Here is a 17,284-nt window from a genome sequence, read left to right on the forward strand (position 1 = left end):
AGCTCAATGGACTACCGCAGTCCACTGGAAAGATGTCATCTGAGTCACCACTCGATCAGTGAAAGTGAGACATGAAGAAACGGCCCACCAATCACAAATTCTGGACATGACATTGACCCGATGGGTTCGAACGCGAACCCAGAGACACTTTGCGAGGCTGCCAAGCTAGCACATGCAGCCATCCTACTAACGTTCGATAGTGCTTGGCCGGTGCTTGGTAGTGCTTATCAGGGGCTTAGCTAGACGCTGTCTGAGACCCTGAATCAGTTGGCTTAATCTAACCCCGGTGAAACCGTCGGAGCCCCGTAGGAGTCAGCATTTAGTCCTTTGCTTTCTTCCAGTCCAGTGACTCATCGCCTACCCACAATTACCTCCACAGTCAGGAATAAACCTTCACTTGGAGTTGGGTACAAGCACAGATAGTCTGCATGATACATTCAGCCAGAGCATGAGCGAGGACGTCAAACAGCCGCACCTACCATAATCCAAGCATGTGGATGAAATCAACATGAAAACTCTAAGTGGACTCCTCACTTACAGCAAGACCACTGTTTCCAATCCAAAACAAAAAAGCAGAGAAAACAAGTACAAGCCCCCCAATCCCACGACCCCAAGGCATAGCCACCCTCGACGCCCCCGAAGTCTCCTTACCGGTAGACACCACAGCCCCTACACCACCACTAACCGCAGAGCCCCCACCCAACGAGCCAGAGACTCCCCCCGCCGTAGCCGAAGCCTCACCCACAACCGCAGCGCTCGTCCCATCAAACGCCGTCGCAAACACCAACGTCCCATCCTCCCCCGCAGAGGTCGGAATCACCGTCACCTTCCCCGCGGCATCGTAGCGAGTAATGTCCATCAACACGCTCGGCCAGACGCTGGACGTGCAGACGGCGCCCAGCCCCGGGCGCGTCGCATTGTGGTAATTGGGTAGGTAAACTCCGTACCCGCTATGCAGAGCATTAACCAGTCAGCGGTGCGACGGATCGCTCGATCAGTAGCGGAAAAACGTACCTCGGACAGCAGATGAGATACGTCTCGGTGAGATTGTACGTCTCCCAGTCCAGTGGACAGACGAGCTGGGTGTACGGTGGCAGGATTGTGGTTGCTATCGCGCTGGAGTAGAATTGGCTGGGGTAGCAGGAGGATAGCGACAGGGTGGGGATCGGGTTGACGATGTTCTGCCACAGTTCGGTGGACCAGGCTGCTATCTCGGTTATTCCGCCGGCGCAGTCGGAGGGTTGGGTAAAGATTGTGGTGAGGTCTAGTGGGTTGCTAAGGGTGGTTGCGGTGCTGGGTAAGGAGGTAGGGAGTCGAGCTGATGTTGTTGTTGAGCTGGATGTCGAGCTTGAGGATGATGAGGAGGAGGCGAGGTCTGTCGATGAGACTGAGGTGGTTGGAGTAACACCTGGGGTGATCACGTTGATTGTCTTCAGCTGAGCCCAAACAAGAGGTGAGATGACCAGGGAGAGGAAAGCGAGTCGAGGGATGGAGGGCATCTTGGGTGGTTGAGCTGCGTCGCAGAGAAAACACAGAAACAAGATGATTTAGGTAATGATGATGAAGAGACAGAGAGAGATGAGGGCTAGGGCAGAGTGATAAAAGTGGCAGCACATGAATTTTTACTCAGGGGTTTATGCCGAACGCATGGTCTTATCGTAAAGGGGTGGGGCTAGGCATGTGGCTTGGGTAAGACTGGACTGGATGGGGAACTCTACTCAATGCACCCTGGGCTAGCGGGTGGATCCTATACCAGTCCAGAAGAGGAGGTCTTGTTTATTGAAGATAGGAGGATTTGAAATCAACAGTATATAGTAGTTTTATATAAAAGCCTGAAGCTACTGAAACACTCTTATTAATAAGCCCTATTTGCTTTTGGTACCTTTAAAAGTATAGTGGTGTGTGTATACTACTATATATAAAGGTTGTTTTTCTCCCGTATATGGCCAGATTAATATCAATAAAATAAAATGTTGCAGGTCTTTACTGTCTAGATCCATAAGAGTCTGCAGTTTCAAGGGCCTACATTAGGCCGATATCAACGGATATGATTTTCAACCTATCGAGGCGGGTGATGCTTGAGTTACTGGACTATTTATAATAGCTCCAATTTTCTCAACTGGCGTAAATATCTTTTGTCTTCTTCTATACTTATAAAATATAAACTACTTTTCTTAGTTGATTATATACGCTATACAATGTATATTGCATGAATAATTTGCTATTAAATTTAGGCTTAAAGTTTGGGGCAACGTCCCGTTCGTCAATGCATCAGAGGCTTGTTGTCCTCTGCTTGGAATAACTTCAGCCTTTTTTAATACCCCCTGTTCTCTAAATCCCGAGTCCTAAGTCCCAATGATGATCTTTTTTCTTAGCCTATTTGAGCAATAATGCGCGCGAGATCAACACTTTATAACACGTGTTTTATCTATAAACTATGGCACAAATCTAAGAAAAAACTCTAAGCTTATATTTAATATTAGCACCAGCTAATTGTTTCTGTTTTTGTTAGATTTTTAGTTATCCCTGGTCACCACGGACAATTAACTTTAATTATTAGATTATTATAGGGTCTTAAGGATCGGGTAAAAAAATTTATTCACAATTTCTAATTATTTCTAAGCCCAGTCATACTCAAATTTATATAATAAGAAGGCTATCAGACAAAATTATCATTGCGCCGCGGACCATACATCAACAATCAGTTCAGGATCTTTCTTCTCTTCAGCTTATAAGCTTATTCCACGGTCAGAAATCATACTCAAGGCTTTGATTTTACAACCTTAATATCCTCTAACATTATCAGTATTTTTCTAAGCTATGTAAATCACTGCGCAAGATCGTCCATTATACTTGCCCAGACAGTTAGGGAAACCTATTTAGGTTTTTTTGACCGATCTAGCCATGGCAGCGTTTTCGGAGAAGAATAATGAGAACATCTTCCACTCGTCTATGCAGGAACAGTCTTTCCCTGACTGCAAAGCAGAAAATCTGCATCGGTACTGTCCGCTTGAAGGTGTATGTTAATATTTTTCGCTGTTCAGGGCCATCCTGTTCGGCTAGTGTTAAGCATAGCCCCCGTATCCATCCCATCAGAGAGAGCTATAGAACACGAATGCGAAGACGACTCCTGATCGAAGTGAGAAGCGATGCTTACTATGAGATCACGGAACAAGGGTCACGAGCAACATATCGACTGGCAGCGGCGAGCCTAGACTGAGCCAATTCGTCAAGTGATACGAGAAACTCAAACCATCAGACCCATCTCGACACAGTGTCTTATGTCCGAGTCTCTAAGTTCGACCCTACTGTCTCTTTCGCGGCCCGTTAGTCCTGGTCTCCGGACTAAAATGATGGGATTGAGGCCTTCTAGCGAACACTACAAGTTACAGAAGGCTACAGAATACAGCGCAGAGCCATTTTATCTGCTCAAAGCCTGGCGGCCCTCAGAGCAGAATTGCCTTAGAGGTTGGTTCGATCAGTCAAGCATGAGCCCATCAGCCACACGTATTTGCGGGCTAACCCTAATTGACCATAGTCTTCTTTCGTTCAGCCAGCCATGGGGACCAGCCGCAGATGTGGAGAGAATCCGAGCCTTCCGTACATGATTGATGTGCATCCTTGGACTGACTAGAGGCTGGTCAGCAGGACAAAAAATGAAAGGTGGCTGACTGATAGCTTTTATTAGTTATCGCTAAAGCGAGGTGCAGGGGAGCAGCATACCGTCGTCGGCATTCCCACCAGTCAGTTGAGATGGTGGCGCTGTGTAGATGTCGAACTAGTGGTTAGAATCAGGTTAGGCCGCAGCGAGTGGAGCTCCCAACACAGCCAGCTTTCGGTTAGGAGAATAGCTTTCCAAAGTGGAACCAAACCAACCCCCCTCGCTTGTACTCAGCTAGTATCATAGAATCTAATAGTAGCTGATTTTGACAGTAAACTCCGCCCACCGTGCTATAAAAGCCTATCTTAACCTTCCTAGCAATGATAGGTAGACTTGACCACGATCTCTCTGTGTGACATTCACTTTCTCTAGCCGCCTGGTCTACATGATGGCATCCACATCCACCGAAGGGATAATCGATAGGAGCAAAATTCCAGACTACCCCGAGGATTTGACTGTACAGGGTGCTGCAGTCCTGATCGATCACCCCTTGCACACACCTGCTGCGAGCTCACAGTACGATTATTCTTGCAATTCGGAACTGAGTGGAGGGTGAACATAAGATTCTGACTATCACCACTTTCCACAGACTCAAGGTTCATCCCCAGAATCTGAGGCAAAAACAGCACAACATCTACAGTTCTATCAATGTGGTTCGAGGAGCATGGGAATGGGGCTTCGAGTTGAACCCCAACGATTGCCTGAGGATCGATCTCGACCAAATCTGGTCCGGCCACCGAGGGAACAAGAACGACAACAACAGCTTCAATCTCTACAACCGGTTTGGAGAAATCGCCTTTCATATCTCATTTCGTCGACATGACCAGACGATTCGATTTAACGCCTACAGCAGGGGGCGAGGTTGGGGCGATGAGTCGTGGCTACCCTTCCCCAAGTGGATCTCCGATGAGAGGCCTTTCAAAATGTTCATTACGTATCAGTCCCAGGGCAGCTACATTGTTAACTGCGACTTTTGCGTGCAAGTTGACGTGGACCCATGCGAACCCCCGAATTCACTGACCTATCGTTCATCGAATGACAATGACGCCATGTTTGGGCAGAATGTGAATACTGAGCTGCAGTACTATCAGGATGAATGAAGGAGGCGCGAGTAGGGTAGCTGATTGGGCCACGCCAGTATGATGGATTTTGGCATCCCTGCCAGGGCGACTTGACGAGGTATTTTCTCGATTTTGAATGTGGTGTAACAGATGATTACAGATCAAATAAGAGATAGACAAAAATACAGAGATGGATAATCAATTCACTCGGTTTCATACTACTTTGAAAACGGTTAATGTGGATGTTCTTGACGAGAGATTCAGGACTTCAATCAGTCATCTGTAAAGAAGGGCTCTTGGGAGACCATTGAGATATTACTTGCAGCAGGCGCTGATGTTGAAACCACAGGGTTACCATTCTGCCAGGCAGCAGCTGGAGGCCATCATCGGGTGATGGAGCTATCACTGGCCGGAATTGCCAGGGCCAATTGAAAGGGTGCGAATGGCAAAATCCCACTTTACCGAGCAATTATTCATGATCATATCATTGTCGTCAAACGGCTTCTCGCGGCGAGAGAAAAAGACGATGGCCGGTCTCTCCCAGACCTGCTGTGGGCGCAGTCTGGACAGACCATAGCACAACAGATGATAGAATTCTTCTTTTAGGTGTCGATTGGAATGTAAACCCCAACCATATTTCAATGGCGCTCTTTGGCTTCTGGATTGGTTCTCACAACCCGACACCCGGAGGTGGCGCAACACCTGCTCAAACCCGGTGTTGATATTCAGGTCTTCAGGCGCAGCTATGGTAACAATTTTTCATTTTCTAAAATGTACAACGACCCGCCACCTGAGATGATTAAATCCATTTTTCTTGAAAGAATAATTGGATGTAGACGGACGGAATAAATTACTTTGACATGCACTCCGCGCAGGCCGCTAGGATTTGGCGAATCTGCTAGTGACCAACGGAGACCTCGATATGACTTATGAGCACTACATGGAATTATCACCACTCATGCTAGCTGCTCAAGGAGGAACTTTGGACGCAGTTAATACTCGCTCTGCTGGGTTGGCTCAAAGCTAAGTCTCTCACCATGACCGATAGGTATTAGACAATAGCCCTGCACCATGCGTCCAATCTTGGTTCTGCGGTAATCATAGTCTCTGGTCACGTGCCAGTATCACGAACCGGACATGGATCGCATGACAGCTCCTACTCTCGCGGCCAAGATTGGGCATCATCAAGTGGGAGAAGTGCTGCTTGAAGTCAACAGAATAGACTTTAGTTGCAAGGATGCGAATGGCCAAACGGCCCTTTCTCTGGCAGCAATAACGGGCCCCTATGAAGTTATCAATCTGCTTCTTACCTAAGAAAGCTGGATCGGCTTTCAAAGATGTTGGGCTAGTTATGTCGCTTAAATATGACTGGACTAATGGGGAACTCGATTCGATGCACCCTGGGGGAGCGGGGTGATCTTATGCTAGCCTAGAAGAGGAGACTGTGCTAATCAAATGAATCAAAGCTTGGGTAGATAAATGATACGACATTGGGTCAGTCCGCACAGCCCTGCAGCTGGTTCTCCGACCGGTAGTCATGGCGGCCAGCCGGGAAGCCCCTGAAGGAGGCGTTATCCAAGAATATCCTCCTCATTCCTCCTGACGGGCTTCATCCGCGATCCACTCCTGATGTTGGCGACACAGCTCGTGATACTCTTCTCGCGTCATCGAAGGCGCTGTATACTTCACCTGAATCCCCAATGGCTGTAATTGCCTCTGCAATCGCACTATACGGTCCCAAGCATAGTTCGCCGGATCGAATCCCTGTTCACAATCCGGGTCCGGTTTAAAGTCGATGTAGATTGTTTGCAGCGCCGAGTTTCGGCCCGGGGCGGCGGCACTCTGGGCCAGCTCCCGCAGCCATCGCTCCTCCAGCTCCCCGAACGCGGTAGAAGACAGTCCCAACTGCTGATCATAGGTGGCCAGGTCGAACACAAATGTATGCACCGACGGGCCCAGAAGCCGATCGACCACCTCAGAGGGCGGTTTGTATGGGCTATGCCCACGCCTGCGCTCCCTCACGTGGACGGGCGGACAGACGACCGTGTGCAGGTTGGGGTACGCCGCCGCTCGGAACTCCTTGATCAGTGTAGGGGACCTGAAGTCACCGAAGACCATGCGCCGGAGCATTTGCGGACGACGTTTCATCCACACGAAGACGTGGATAAACTCGATATTCCTCGCCTCATACTCCTTTCCGGCGTGACCCTCCCCGAATGATATGCTGAAGTCAATCGAGCGGCGGCGGGCGTCACCCTGCAGACCTGGATCGCCTTTTTTTCGTTCTATCTAGAAGGGTTTGGGTCAGCTTCGACTGATCTTTGATCTTCTACTTCGGACATGATTCTTCCGAGGTAAATGGAGGGGACAACCAACCCGTAACGCACGTTCATTTTCGGAAGTCGTCGTACCTGGCACAGGGAGCTTTATGCCCGTGCCCGGCAAGAGCCGCAAGTCACGGGCCTGCGCCTGAAAGTCGGAGCGGAGCTTGAAGCCATAGCCGGGCGAATCTCGGTTGCTGGCCATCTCGACCTTCCGCAACGTGTGGCATTGGCAGAGAGCATACTGCAAAAGTTCCCATCGGCAGAGGTCGATCGCCGGTTGGCCCGGCAGCGTTTCCATTTGGAAAGGTTTCCGGTCTTCGGGCGACAGAAAGGCGGCGCCCCAGATCTGCAACGAGTGGATCGCCTCACACCGGCTTAGCACGCTAGCGGCCGCCACATAGTCGTCGAGCGTGATATATTCGCCCGGATTCTCCGGTCGCAGATCGAAAACAAGAGACCGGACGAACGAATATAGCCTTGGATTCGATTCCAGAGACCGGTGCAGGCAGCTCGTCCGCGATGGAGGAGGAGAGGAGTAGGTGAACCGTAGGTCGCGGTAGAGGACGCGAAGTGTGAGATGGTAGAGCTGTTGGCAGGTGAGGAGAGGGGCGATGCAATGAGCGTCTGCCTTCTGAGAGACTTGCTCGCAGATGGAGAGGATCTGGTTGAGGATTTCGGCAGGAAGATCGAGAATGGATCTGCGTGACATTCGGACGGCGATTTGATGCTGGGACAAGTTCTCACATTTCTTGGTGGTTGGAACTATCTGCGTTCCCGTATGTAAACAAGAGGGGGAAAGGCCTTTGAAATCACGTGGCCGGACTAGCAACGCCGACACATTCTTTGTTATTTGTAGCAGTAGAGTAGTCGCTCAATGTGGGATTCAAAAAGAAATCGTGGGGTGAGCCACGAGAGAGAACAATCGATGCCAGGACGCTTACCGCAGCGGCGACCATCTACTACAATAGCCGTCTTCCAAGTGGAAATAAAAAATCTGCCGGCAGAAAGATAGACAGGAGAGGTAAATATATAAATCCTAACTACTCTAATTGAAAGAATGATAGAAGGTATTTCCTCCCAATGGCCTTTAATATTAGGGGATTGTATTTGTCCTCATATTAGAGGGGATCTAAAGCCGTATCTAAACCTTCCAAGGGAAGCGGAGATGAGAAGGAAGTCAAAGCTAGAAAGCTTTGGATACATTACTCTGAATTTCTTGAGATCACTACCTTTTCATTAAGCAGTCATTGCTAGTATAGTAAGGATACTGAGGAAGGAAGAAGTAGCAACAATAGTTTTCTGTACTTTGCTGTAATCTTAGTATAGAGGGGTTAATCCTTCATGACTATCATACTCTTAACTCTTATGTCCTCTTGTAAAGTCTTCTAAACCCCTCCTCGATCCCCACGTGGAGTGTTACTTACATATTAACAGATAGGCCCCTTTCATATAAGAATATATAGGGTTCTTGAAGTCAGGTATTTTTATCAGGCAATCCATGGTTTTTCTTCTCTTTGTTTTACCAAGAATACTATTACGATATAGGATTACCAGTATTTATATATAAGTCTTTTGTTTTCTTGTTACTCTACTAGCAGAGTTTCATTTTCACAGAGTAGCTATTATACGATTCCGTAGGTTGGCAAGTACAGTACTATCTAGCAAAGTCATTACTACCGGACTGAACCCCAAGTCAAATAGCAATGATCATCCTTCCTAGGAATTCTGGAGTCTTCTAACCATCATTCCATGATGCATCATAGTTTGATCTAAGACCTAAGAAAGACAACACAGAAAGGTAATGTTCGGTTAGCTTGTCATGTGACTTGATAAAGGTATTTGCCATACAGATTGGTGTAAAGACAATCGAAAAGTAAAACCTGAGACTGCAGTGCGGCCGGTGCCTTCTAGTCCTTATTCTTTTGGCGCATCATCCGGGGTTCTATTAGACAGTGTGATGCCGGAGTTTCCTCCTTGATCAAATTCATTTACGCAAGATCTGTCGCGGATCCGGATAGAAAGATATAGTCTCCACACCTGTGGTCAATCGTATCTACCGAACGTTTACTGGCCTATGGTTATATGAAAATCTGCCGCCGAAATAGGTAAAGAGACAAACAGTTGAACAAGGTGTGATTAACACTTTCCTGATGAGGAGTTGTAAAGCTAGTCTGCGGCAGTTTGTCGAGCACACTTCCATGCAACGACTTCATTCCCACAACGCACACATAAGTCTTGACAAAACCCCATAGTATAATGCAAGCGCCTCGAGCCCGGAGCAGTTCAAACGTATCTCCTCGAAACGAGCATGTTTAGCAGAAATCGCTCTTTCCCGATCCACCATCCTGACATCCGGAACCACAGTAGGCTAGCCAAGTGATGTCGCCGTTAGATCCCCCATTACAGTGGAAGATCGATTCGTGGATATGGGCACTGTCGATGTGCTGCTTGGCGTCGGAAAGGGCCTGATTAATTTGTGCGGCATAGTTGCCTATGTAGGTCGCACGTCAATGAACCTAGCGCAGGATATCTCTAGGCCAGGGGTGACAAACATACCAATGTTGAGAAGATTATAACCACAATAGTTGAGGCCCGTCTTGCAGTTTCTCGCTGCGACCATCGGGGCTAGGGAGGTCGCAATAATCGCGACGGTGAGACTTGCGAGTTGGACCATTTTGGTTCTCTGCTTGAAAAGTGTAATATCGGTTGGTTTGTAAAAGGGGTCAGAGGAGCGATTTGTGGAAATGGTTGCTGTGGTTAGCCTTCGCGGACCTCTCGGAGAGAAAGCTTTGGCTCTTATATGCGCATGTCAAAAGGGCCCCCACCCATTCCAGCTCACCAATTGCCTCACATCTGAACAAAAGAAATGTGTAAGGCGTGCCGTTGGTACAAGGGAGTAGTGATAAACACAAAGCGACCTACATTCCCACGATGATCACTCCGGTGTTGGGGTTTGGCACAGGACCACGCTAATGCGGCGACTCTCTTCTCCCATTCGAGGACAGGGGTATGGCGGCCGAACCTCGAGCAAACTCCAACGAGTTCAGACCAATGGTGTGTGATGGGTTGCGCTTTCCGTTCCACTCGAGAGGCTCAGAAATTCAAGAAGTGGGTAAGTAGACCCTGCAGGACAGTCGTGTAAACCGCGCTAAATGCTGTGTCGACTAAGCATACAGTCCTGATCCAAACCAAGACCCCTGTAGCACAGCCTAAAAGTGCTGTTTTTAACTTTGGGCGATGCTAATATCGGTTCTCTGACTGATTTGCTCCCATGAATCCAAACACCATCCACAATCAGAGCATGAGGGCCACGGGGATGGTTGGCTGGGATCTGAGAGCGGAAATGAAACACATGCCCTGAGTCAACCGGCAAACCTTGGCTGTGGTGTCCAACAGAGACCAAACAACGATCTTCGCATCTCAAAGATTGTGGCTAAGAATCAGGGTAAGTCGGTAATCGCAGGAGGGCTTAGTTTACCAGATGGGGGCCCTGATCAACACCCACACCGGAGAGGTTGCCTTACCAGATCAAGTCTGTGATCGTCGGCAGCCGGTTGGTTACAGCAAACATCCGTGTATCACATGTTCTCTGATTGGGGGCTGATAGGAAGGAATTCAGGCATCATAAGCTGCCTCCGGCACTTCAGTCGGGAATTAAACAATTTTTGGCCCGTCAGGCTTTCATATCATGGCCAACTTACCTTTTTAGACCTCTATATTCCAGAGAGCCCTGCGTGACAATAATGAGAAGTGTCAGCCCTCTATCCAAACCTGATTACTTTGATGACTATTTTAGGTTAGGTTAAGCTTGAAAGATTTGAATCTGGCTACCTTTCCGAAATAGTTTCGGTCCTTGGCGTTACGCACCTCCGTACCTCCGACATGTCTTGGTCATCCACATTTCAGAAAATTGACTATCGGTTGGTAGTAACCTAACCAGAGGATGCGCCAACTAATGGCATACCGACGTAAGAGTTCCGAACAAATCTAAACACAGCAGAAGCGGTTGGCACGCATTGCTGGACTAATCTTTTTATGTTTAATACCGAAGGAAAGATGTGGAGTGGGGATAAAAAAGCACGTAAGACACATCTCATTCACGGAGTGTATTCCCCAGACGATGGTGATGGAGTATCCGCAGTCAAGCACCAAGCGCCTCAGCACCAAGCAAATCCTTCATTGCACATCCAGTCGACTTCGTCGATGCAGCTTTCCCCAAACCACTGCATGGAGCTGAGTTGATTATGCTCTCGAGTAACGAACTTAGCTCCTAGCTCTTGAATCTCTTCTACAACTTGTCGGACTCGATCGTCGGGGTTCCAGATTTCCACGGTGCCACAATTCCAGTCATTTGCCTCCCTCTGTGCCATGAGACACAGAGCGGTGATTGCAACTTTGAAGGTATCGTTTGAAATGCTCCCATTCCCCATCCCAAGACGGATGACGTGAGTCACGTTATCTTCGCGCTTCAGCCCGTAGATCTTTCGCGTCCAGATGGCCCAGACCTTATCACCGGGGTCTTTTGGGGATGTATAGACAGCGCCATGGATTGAAGGGGTGCGAGAGAACACATGTTGCCAAATGAAAGCCTCATGGAAAAGATGCCATGCGATTGTGCTGAGGTCCGGCAGGATGAGGACTCGAACTTTCGGGGATGGAACTGCTAATCGCTCAAGCAGGATCTTCTGGTCCAGCTTTACTAGAGGTGGGAGATCGCCGATTTCAATAGGCTTTAGCCCATTCTCAAGTGAAGCATCACTACTGATTGCTGGGAGTTGGAGAAAAGCGCTCTTGAACGGCTTCCAGCCTACAGAGTCGTAGAATTTAGGCCCGATATCAGACCATAGGACGGAGAAATCTGCGAAACCTCGTATCTCCTGAGCGAGTAATGTCATCAGCTTCTTGGCGTATCCTCGACCTTGATACTCAGTAAAGGTAAACACACTCGCGACAGCACAGCATGTCACCTCTCTTAAGTCACCCTCCCTGCCGCAAATGAAGGCTCGCCTCGTGAAAGTTTCACATGAGGAGAAGAGAGGCCGCTGATCGGGAGCACTGCTGTCGGTAAGGATCCAGTTGGTGAAGTTGTTGTTTCTCTCCTGACAAAACTTTAGATTGTTGACTTCACGGGTGATATAGTCGTCAAATGCGAGGGCATCACCCCAGTGGGGGTATGTAGCCTTCCAGATTCTGGAACGTTCAGAGGCAGTGGGGTGGGCGAGAATTGAAGAAGCCGATAAGACAGAAAGTGAATCTTCAGATGGGAACATGGTGAGATTTTGCATTGAACATCAGAATCTAGAAGCAGCAAGTCTCATTTGTAAAACCAGAATAAGACTGTTGACTCAATAGTCATTAGGAGTTGTTGTACCCACAGCCACACGGCTGTCGCCATTCGGCCAGGATCATTTTCTAAAGAATTACTGCAGATTACAGATGAGCTGATCTCGTTTTTTCGGTCGCGTGGCACGAAAATGGCTTACTAAGCGGTTTGATTATGTAACCGCCAAGCGAGCTAGTTACCTATATAAAATATAGATTTTGTGCTATACCAACTTTTTTATTACTCTTATATCTTACTGCTGTTACTACTATTAATCATCTTTTTTTTATTTTTTATAACTATAGCAGTACTTGCTCAGAATATTAGTATAATCACTTTCTAAGCTCTTATTTACTACTTACACCTTTTAAAATAATTTTAAAGTGATTTTTTAATAAAAAACTGATAAAATTTTAATAAAAAATAGAATTAGTATTAATAGTATCTGAAGAAGGATCTGAACGATTTATTTATTTTTTTTACATATATCTTTATAAATAATTTTTAAAGCAGTTGTTAAGCACTTTCTAACTGATTGCCAACTATTTAGAATAATACCGGATATTTTATAATTTACTATAAAAAATTGTACTGCTGTATTAAAAAATATAATAAAAAATATATAAACAGTTATAAAGTACTTGCAGACTATATGCTAATTAATTTTAAAATATTTTAATACTGTTTTTAATTTATTAATAACCTGCGTACATATATTAAGTCGTATTTTAAAAAAAAATAATATTTTAGAGAAAAAAAATAAAAAGAAATATATAAATTAGAAAAACCAAAATACAGCTATTAGTAAGTATTTATTAAGCAGTTATAGACTACTTACTAACTATTTATTAACTGCTTTAAAATAATATAAAAGTTTATTTTAGAGTGCTTCTGTTTTTATAAAGTCTACCGCCTCTACTTCTATATTAAAATTTTTATTTATTTTTAAAAAATCTTTCTTTTCTGCAGCTGGTTCTTTTTTAATTTAAACTATATCTTCAACTGCAGGATTTATTTTAGTTAATACTTTTATTTAAAATAAATCCAAACTTTCTATTATTAAATAAAAAAAGATGAGTACTTTTTAACTGCTTTAAAACTACTTTAAAACTGTTTACTAACTGCTTAGCTTTATTTTATTTTTATATATTATTTAGTTTTTTAGTATAGGGGTAAAGTGTCTTGTACTAGCTGTACCAGTAAAACTAACTGTTATTATAATATTAATAAATATTATAATTTTAGTTATTTTAATTATAGTAATCTGCGTTTTATTTGTACAGTTCTTTTTTTAAAATCTAAAATTAAAGATGTTTCTGATAATAAATCTGATAATAAGAATTCTGAACTTTCTGAATCGGAAAATAATACTAATATTAAATCTAAATATTTAGCTGAAGATGCTGCTGAAGATACTGCTGGTAAAACTATTAATAAATCTATTATTAATTTTTTTATTATAATTAAATAAAGTATTTTTTAAGTACTTTGGAACTGCTTAGCAAGCAATTTACAAATTCTTAATTTAAAAAAAAAGAAATTTAGGAATGTATCTAGCTAGTATAAAAATACTAAGCAATTGATAACTATTTAAAAAGTACTTAATAAAAAAAAGTATAAATATAATAAAGAGTAAAAAGAAACTATTATAATCTAGTTATATAGCAGGCTGAGGGGGTTGGTATTTACTATTTCTAAATAGCAGATAATAATTATTAAGAAGAATAATCTATTACTATTAGTTATAATAGTATTTATTTCTATTTTAGCTGATTAAAAAAAATTATAAACTAATAGTAAAGAATTACTAAACAGTTATTCATAGTTATAAAATAATTTTAACTGGATTTTTTTATTTTTTTTAGTAATCTATAAATATTTATTTAATAACTATTATCTATATTTATAATAATCTAATACGTTACTATAATTTCTTCTAATTTAATAATTAAAAATAAATTTATTTACTAGTATTAATTATTAAAATAAAACTAAACTATTTTAATTTTTTTTTAAAAATAACTATAGTAAAACTATAATTTATAAATAATATATAGTTATAGATAAAAGATAATTAATATAAATTATTATATATAGTCAATCTTCTAATTATAATATATAAAAATAGTAGAATTTAATAGATAATAATTAAATTTCTATAAAAAATTTAATATAAATATTTTTTAAATATTACTGTAAAAATTAATTAAAGTCTATTCCAGATCTTTAATCTAATATATATAATATAATAAGTTTAAACTTTTATTATAAAAATATATTATAGAAGCTTTACTAAAAGAAATAGAAAATACTAAATATCTAAATAATATATAATATTATAAAATAAAAATATAATTATAGAATTATATTAAATAAAAATCTTAGATTTAAAAATATAAGAACTACTAATTTATTAATAATAATAAGACAGATATAACTTTAATATTAATTTAAAAAAAAACTTAATCTAATACTAATAAAAGAAAAAAATAGTATTATAAAATATTAATATTATTTAAGAATATTCTTTTATATATATTATTAAAAATATATTTAGAATTTTTTAAATTAATATATTAATCTGTTAATTCTGAAAATTACCGGATATTAATATCTCAGTATTATTTTAATTATATTTATTTATAAAAATATAATATTTAGTAAACTAAGAATATTTCTGACAGAGCTTTAAAAAGTACTGAGATCTGAATAAAAAATTATAAAATTAAATATTATTAAAATCTAATTTTAATAATTAATATATATAATTTATATAAATTAAATAAACTATAAGCTCAGCTGATAATACTTAATTAATTTAGAATTTATAATATCTGAAATTATTAAAAATCAAAGTTAGTACAGCTACTATTAAATATAATCTAAAAATAAATTTTTATTTATATTTTTATTTTTTATAAAAAATATCATAGTTTATTATTAGTTTATATTCAGCTGTAAAGACTGAAAAATAAATATTAATATATAAATTAAAAATAGTAAGATTCTGTAGTTATTTATTATTTTTTAAAAATAATAGTCGATTTAAAAAAACTATTAATTTTAAAAAAAATATTATTTATAATAATTAAAATATTCTTTTTATTTTATAAATAAAACTATTTTAACTTTTTTATATTTATTATTAAAGTAATAGCAATCAGATACTGAAAGATTTAATAATTAAATTAAATTTTTTTTTAAATAATAATTAAAATTATTTTAAATTAAATTAAAATAAATATAATAATTAATACAATCACAGTACATATCCGGATAATAAATTTTATAAAAAAATCTAATTTAAAAATTAAAAATAATTTTAAAAATAAAATTTTTATATAATTAAAATATTTAATATAAAATTAAGTCTGATCAGCTTTATATTATAAAATAATTAAAAATAAAATAATACTTTGATTTAATTATAACAAAATCTAAATTTATAAATATTTTAAAAATAGAATTTTTTAATTATAGAATTTAATAATTTTTTACAGTACTGTAGAATATTTTATAATATTAATAAATATAAAAATTTTTTATATTCAGTTCTGCAGTTGTAATCTAATTTTTTTAATTAAAATATAAAATATTAAATAGCCGGTTTAAAATAAAATCAAATATTAATATAATAAATTCTAATAGTAATAGATCGGTCTATAATTTTTTAAAATCTAAAAAATATTTTTATTCAGTAGATATTAAAAGAAACTATATATATCAATAAAATAACTGTATTTAAAAGTAATAGTATTTATTTAATAAAATATCGAACTTTAGATTATATCTTTTTATTTTTAAATAATAGTATATTTAATAATTAATTTAAATACTATAACTTTAAATTCTATTATTTTTTATTTACTATAATATATTATTAGTAAAAGCTATAACTAATATAGTTATAACTATTTTTTTTATTAATCCAACTGTAAAAGTCTTAGAATATATTAAAAATATTTTTTTTAAATATCTCTATAATCTTTTCTATTAATATATTATAAAATCTAAAAATTAATATAAATAAGTTATTTAATTAGTATTGTTTTTAGTAGATTAATTCAGCTGGAGTAAGATAAAAGATTTTTTAATATTTTATATATATTTTAATAAACTTTAAAATTATTAATAAAAAGTAGAAATAATATAAATTAGATATACTTCTAATCGGCCAGCTATTTAAAATAATCCCGCCTGAAGTACTAAATCTCTAATTTAGTTTAAAAAAATATATCTAAAAATAAAAATAAATCTTTATTATATAAAAATTAAATATATAAAAAATAATATAAAGATTATAAGTATTTTCGGATACTTTATAAAACAAGAACAATCTACTCCGCTGGAAAATTAAGATTAAAAAAAATTCTAATATAATATTTTTTATTAGTATCCAGTGGCTATTCAGATTTAGATTTTTTAATTTTTAAATAATAATATATTAAATTAAATATAGTTAATATTATTATATTACTATCTGTATAGTTATAATAATATGATCTTTTATTAATAATTTTATATATATATTAAAACTAATTATTAATATATAATTATATTAAATAGATATATTTCAGTATTACAGCTTTTAATTTATTTTAATAAAATTATTTAATAAAAGTAAATTACTATTAAAATAATATAAAAACTTATTTAATATAGTTACTACTGAGAAACCCCAGATAGAGTGGCTAACGGCCAGGTCAGATCAGGTTAATTGAAATTTTTATACCTAACCGCCAGGTTATAGTCAGATTAAGAAAATTTTTATATCTGACTGCAGTATAGTTAAAAATCGGATAGTTAACTATTTTAATTGTTTTTAATATTAAAATCTATCTGTTATATTTTTTTAGTTTTAATACAGTTAAGATATATTTAGATTAATAGATTATTAACCTGACCATCTTAACCG

General features: G+C 39.3%; 5 protein-coding genes across 5 annotated transcripts; 1 reads left to right on the forward strand and 4 right to left on the reverse strand.

The window, feature by feature from the left end:
* Positions 1 to 379: 379 nt before the first annotated feature.
* Positions 380 to 1,499, reverse strand: ASPACDRAFT_50145 (uncharacterized protein; the record flags this gene model as incomplete). The annotated part of the gene is made up of 3 exons (XM_020202319.1): positions 380 to 475; positions 686 to 950; positions 1,015 to 1,499. 3 exons carry the CDS (start codon positions 1,497 to 1,499, stop codon positions 380 to 382), a joined length of 846 nt encoding a protein of 281 aa, XP_020060605.1.
* Positions 1,500 to 4,002: 2,503 nt separating this feature from the next.
* Positions 4,003 to 4,774, forward strand: ASPACDRAFT_1885677 (uncharacterized protein). The gene is made up of 2 exons (XM_020198402.1): positions 4,003 to 4,177; positions 4,251 to 4,774. The coding sequence occupies exons 1-2, from the start codon at positions 4,047 to 4,049 to the stop codon at positions 4,759 to 4,761; spliced, it is 642 nt and encodes a 213-aa protein (XP_020060606.1). The 5' UTR covers positions 4,003 to 4,046; the 3' UTR covers positions 4,762 to 4,774.
* A 1,318-nt stretch (positions 4,775 to 6,092) lies between these two features.
* Positions 6,093 to 7,841, reverse strand: ASPACDRAFT_1853164 (uncharacterized protein). Its single transcript, XM_020197297.1, has 2 exons — positions 7,110 to 7,841; positions 6,093 to 7,007 (listed from the first exon to the last, which is right to left on the reverse strand). The coding sequence occupies exons 1-2, from the start codon at positions 7,753 to 7,755 to the stop codon at positions 6,313 to 6,315; spliced, it is 1,341 nt and encodes a 446-aa protein (XP_020060607.1). The 5' UTR covers positions 7,756 to 7,841; the 3' UTR covers positions 6,093 to 6,312.
* A 1,517-nt stretch (positions 7,842 to 9,358) lies between these two features.
* Positions 9,359 to 9,720, reverse strand: ASPACDRAFT_21780 (uncharacterized protein; the record flags this gene model as incomplete). Its single annotated transcript, XM_020199062.1, has 2 exons — positions 9,359 to 9,537; positions 9,603 to 9,720. The coding sequence occupies 2 exons, from the start codon at positions 9,718 to 9,720 to the stop codon at positions 9,359 to 9,361; spliced, it is 297 nt and encodes a 98-aa protein (XP_020060608.1).
* A 1,376-nt stretch (positions 9,721 to 11,096) lies between these two features.
* ASPACDRAFT_112718 (GNAT family N-acetyltransferase) lies at positions 11,097 to 12,446 on the reverse strand. Its single transcript, XM_020195664.1, has one exon. It carries the CDS (start codon positions 12,314 to 12,316, stop codon positions 11,204 to 11,206), a length of 1,113 nt encoding a protein of 370 aa, XP_020060609.1. The 5' UTR covers positions 12,317 to 12,446; the 3' UTR covers positions 11,097 to 11,203.
* Positions 12,447 to 17,284: the final 4,838 nt, after the last annotated feature.

This window comes from Aspergillus aculeatus (assembly GCF_001890905.1).
Source record: "Aspergillus aculeatus ATCC 16872 unplaced genomic scaffold ASPACscaffold_2, whole genome shotgun sequence".
Classification (NCBI taxonomy): domain Eukaryota; kingdom Fungi; phylum Ascomycota; class Eurotiomycetes; order Eurotiales; family Aspergillaceae; genus Aspergillus; species Aspergillus aculeatus.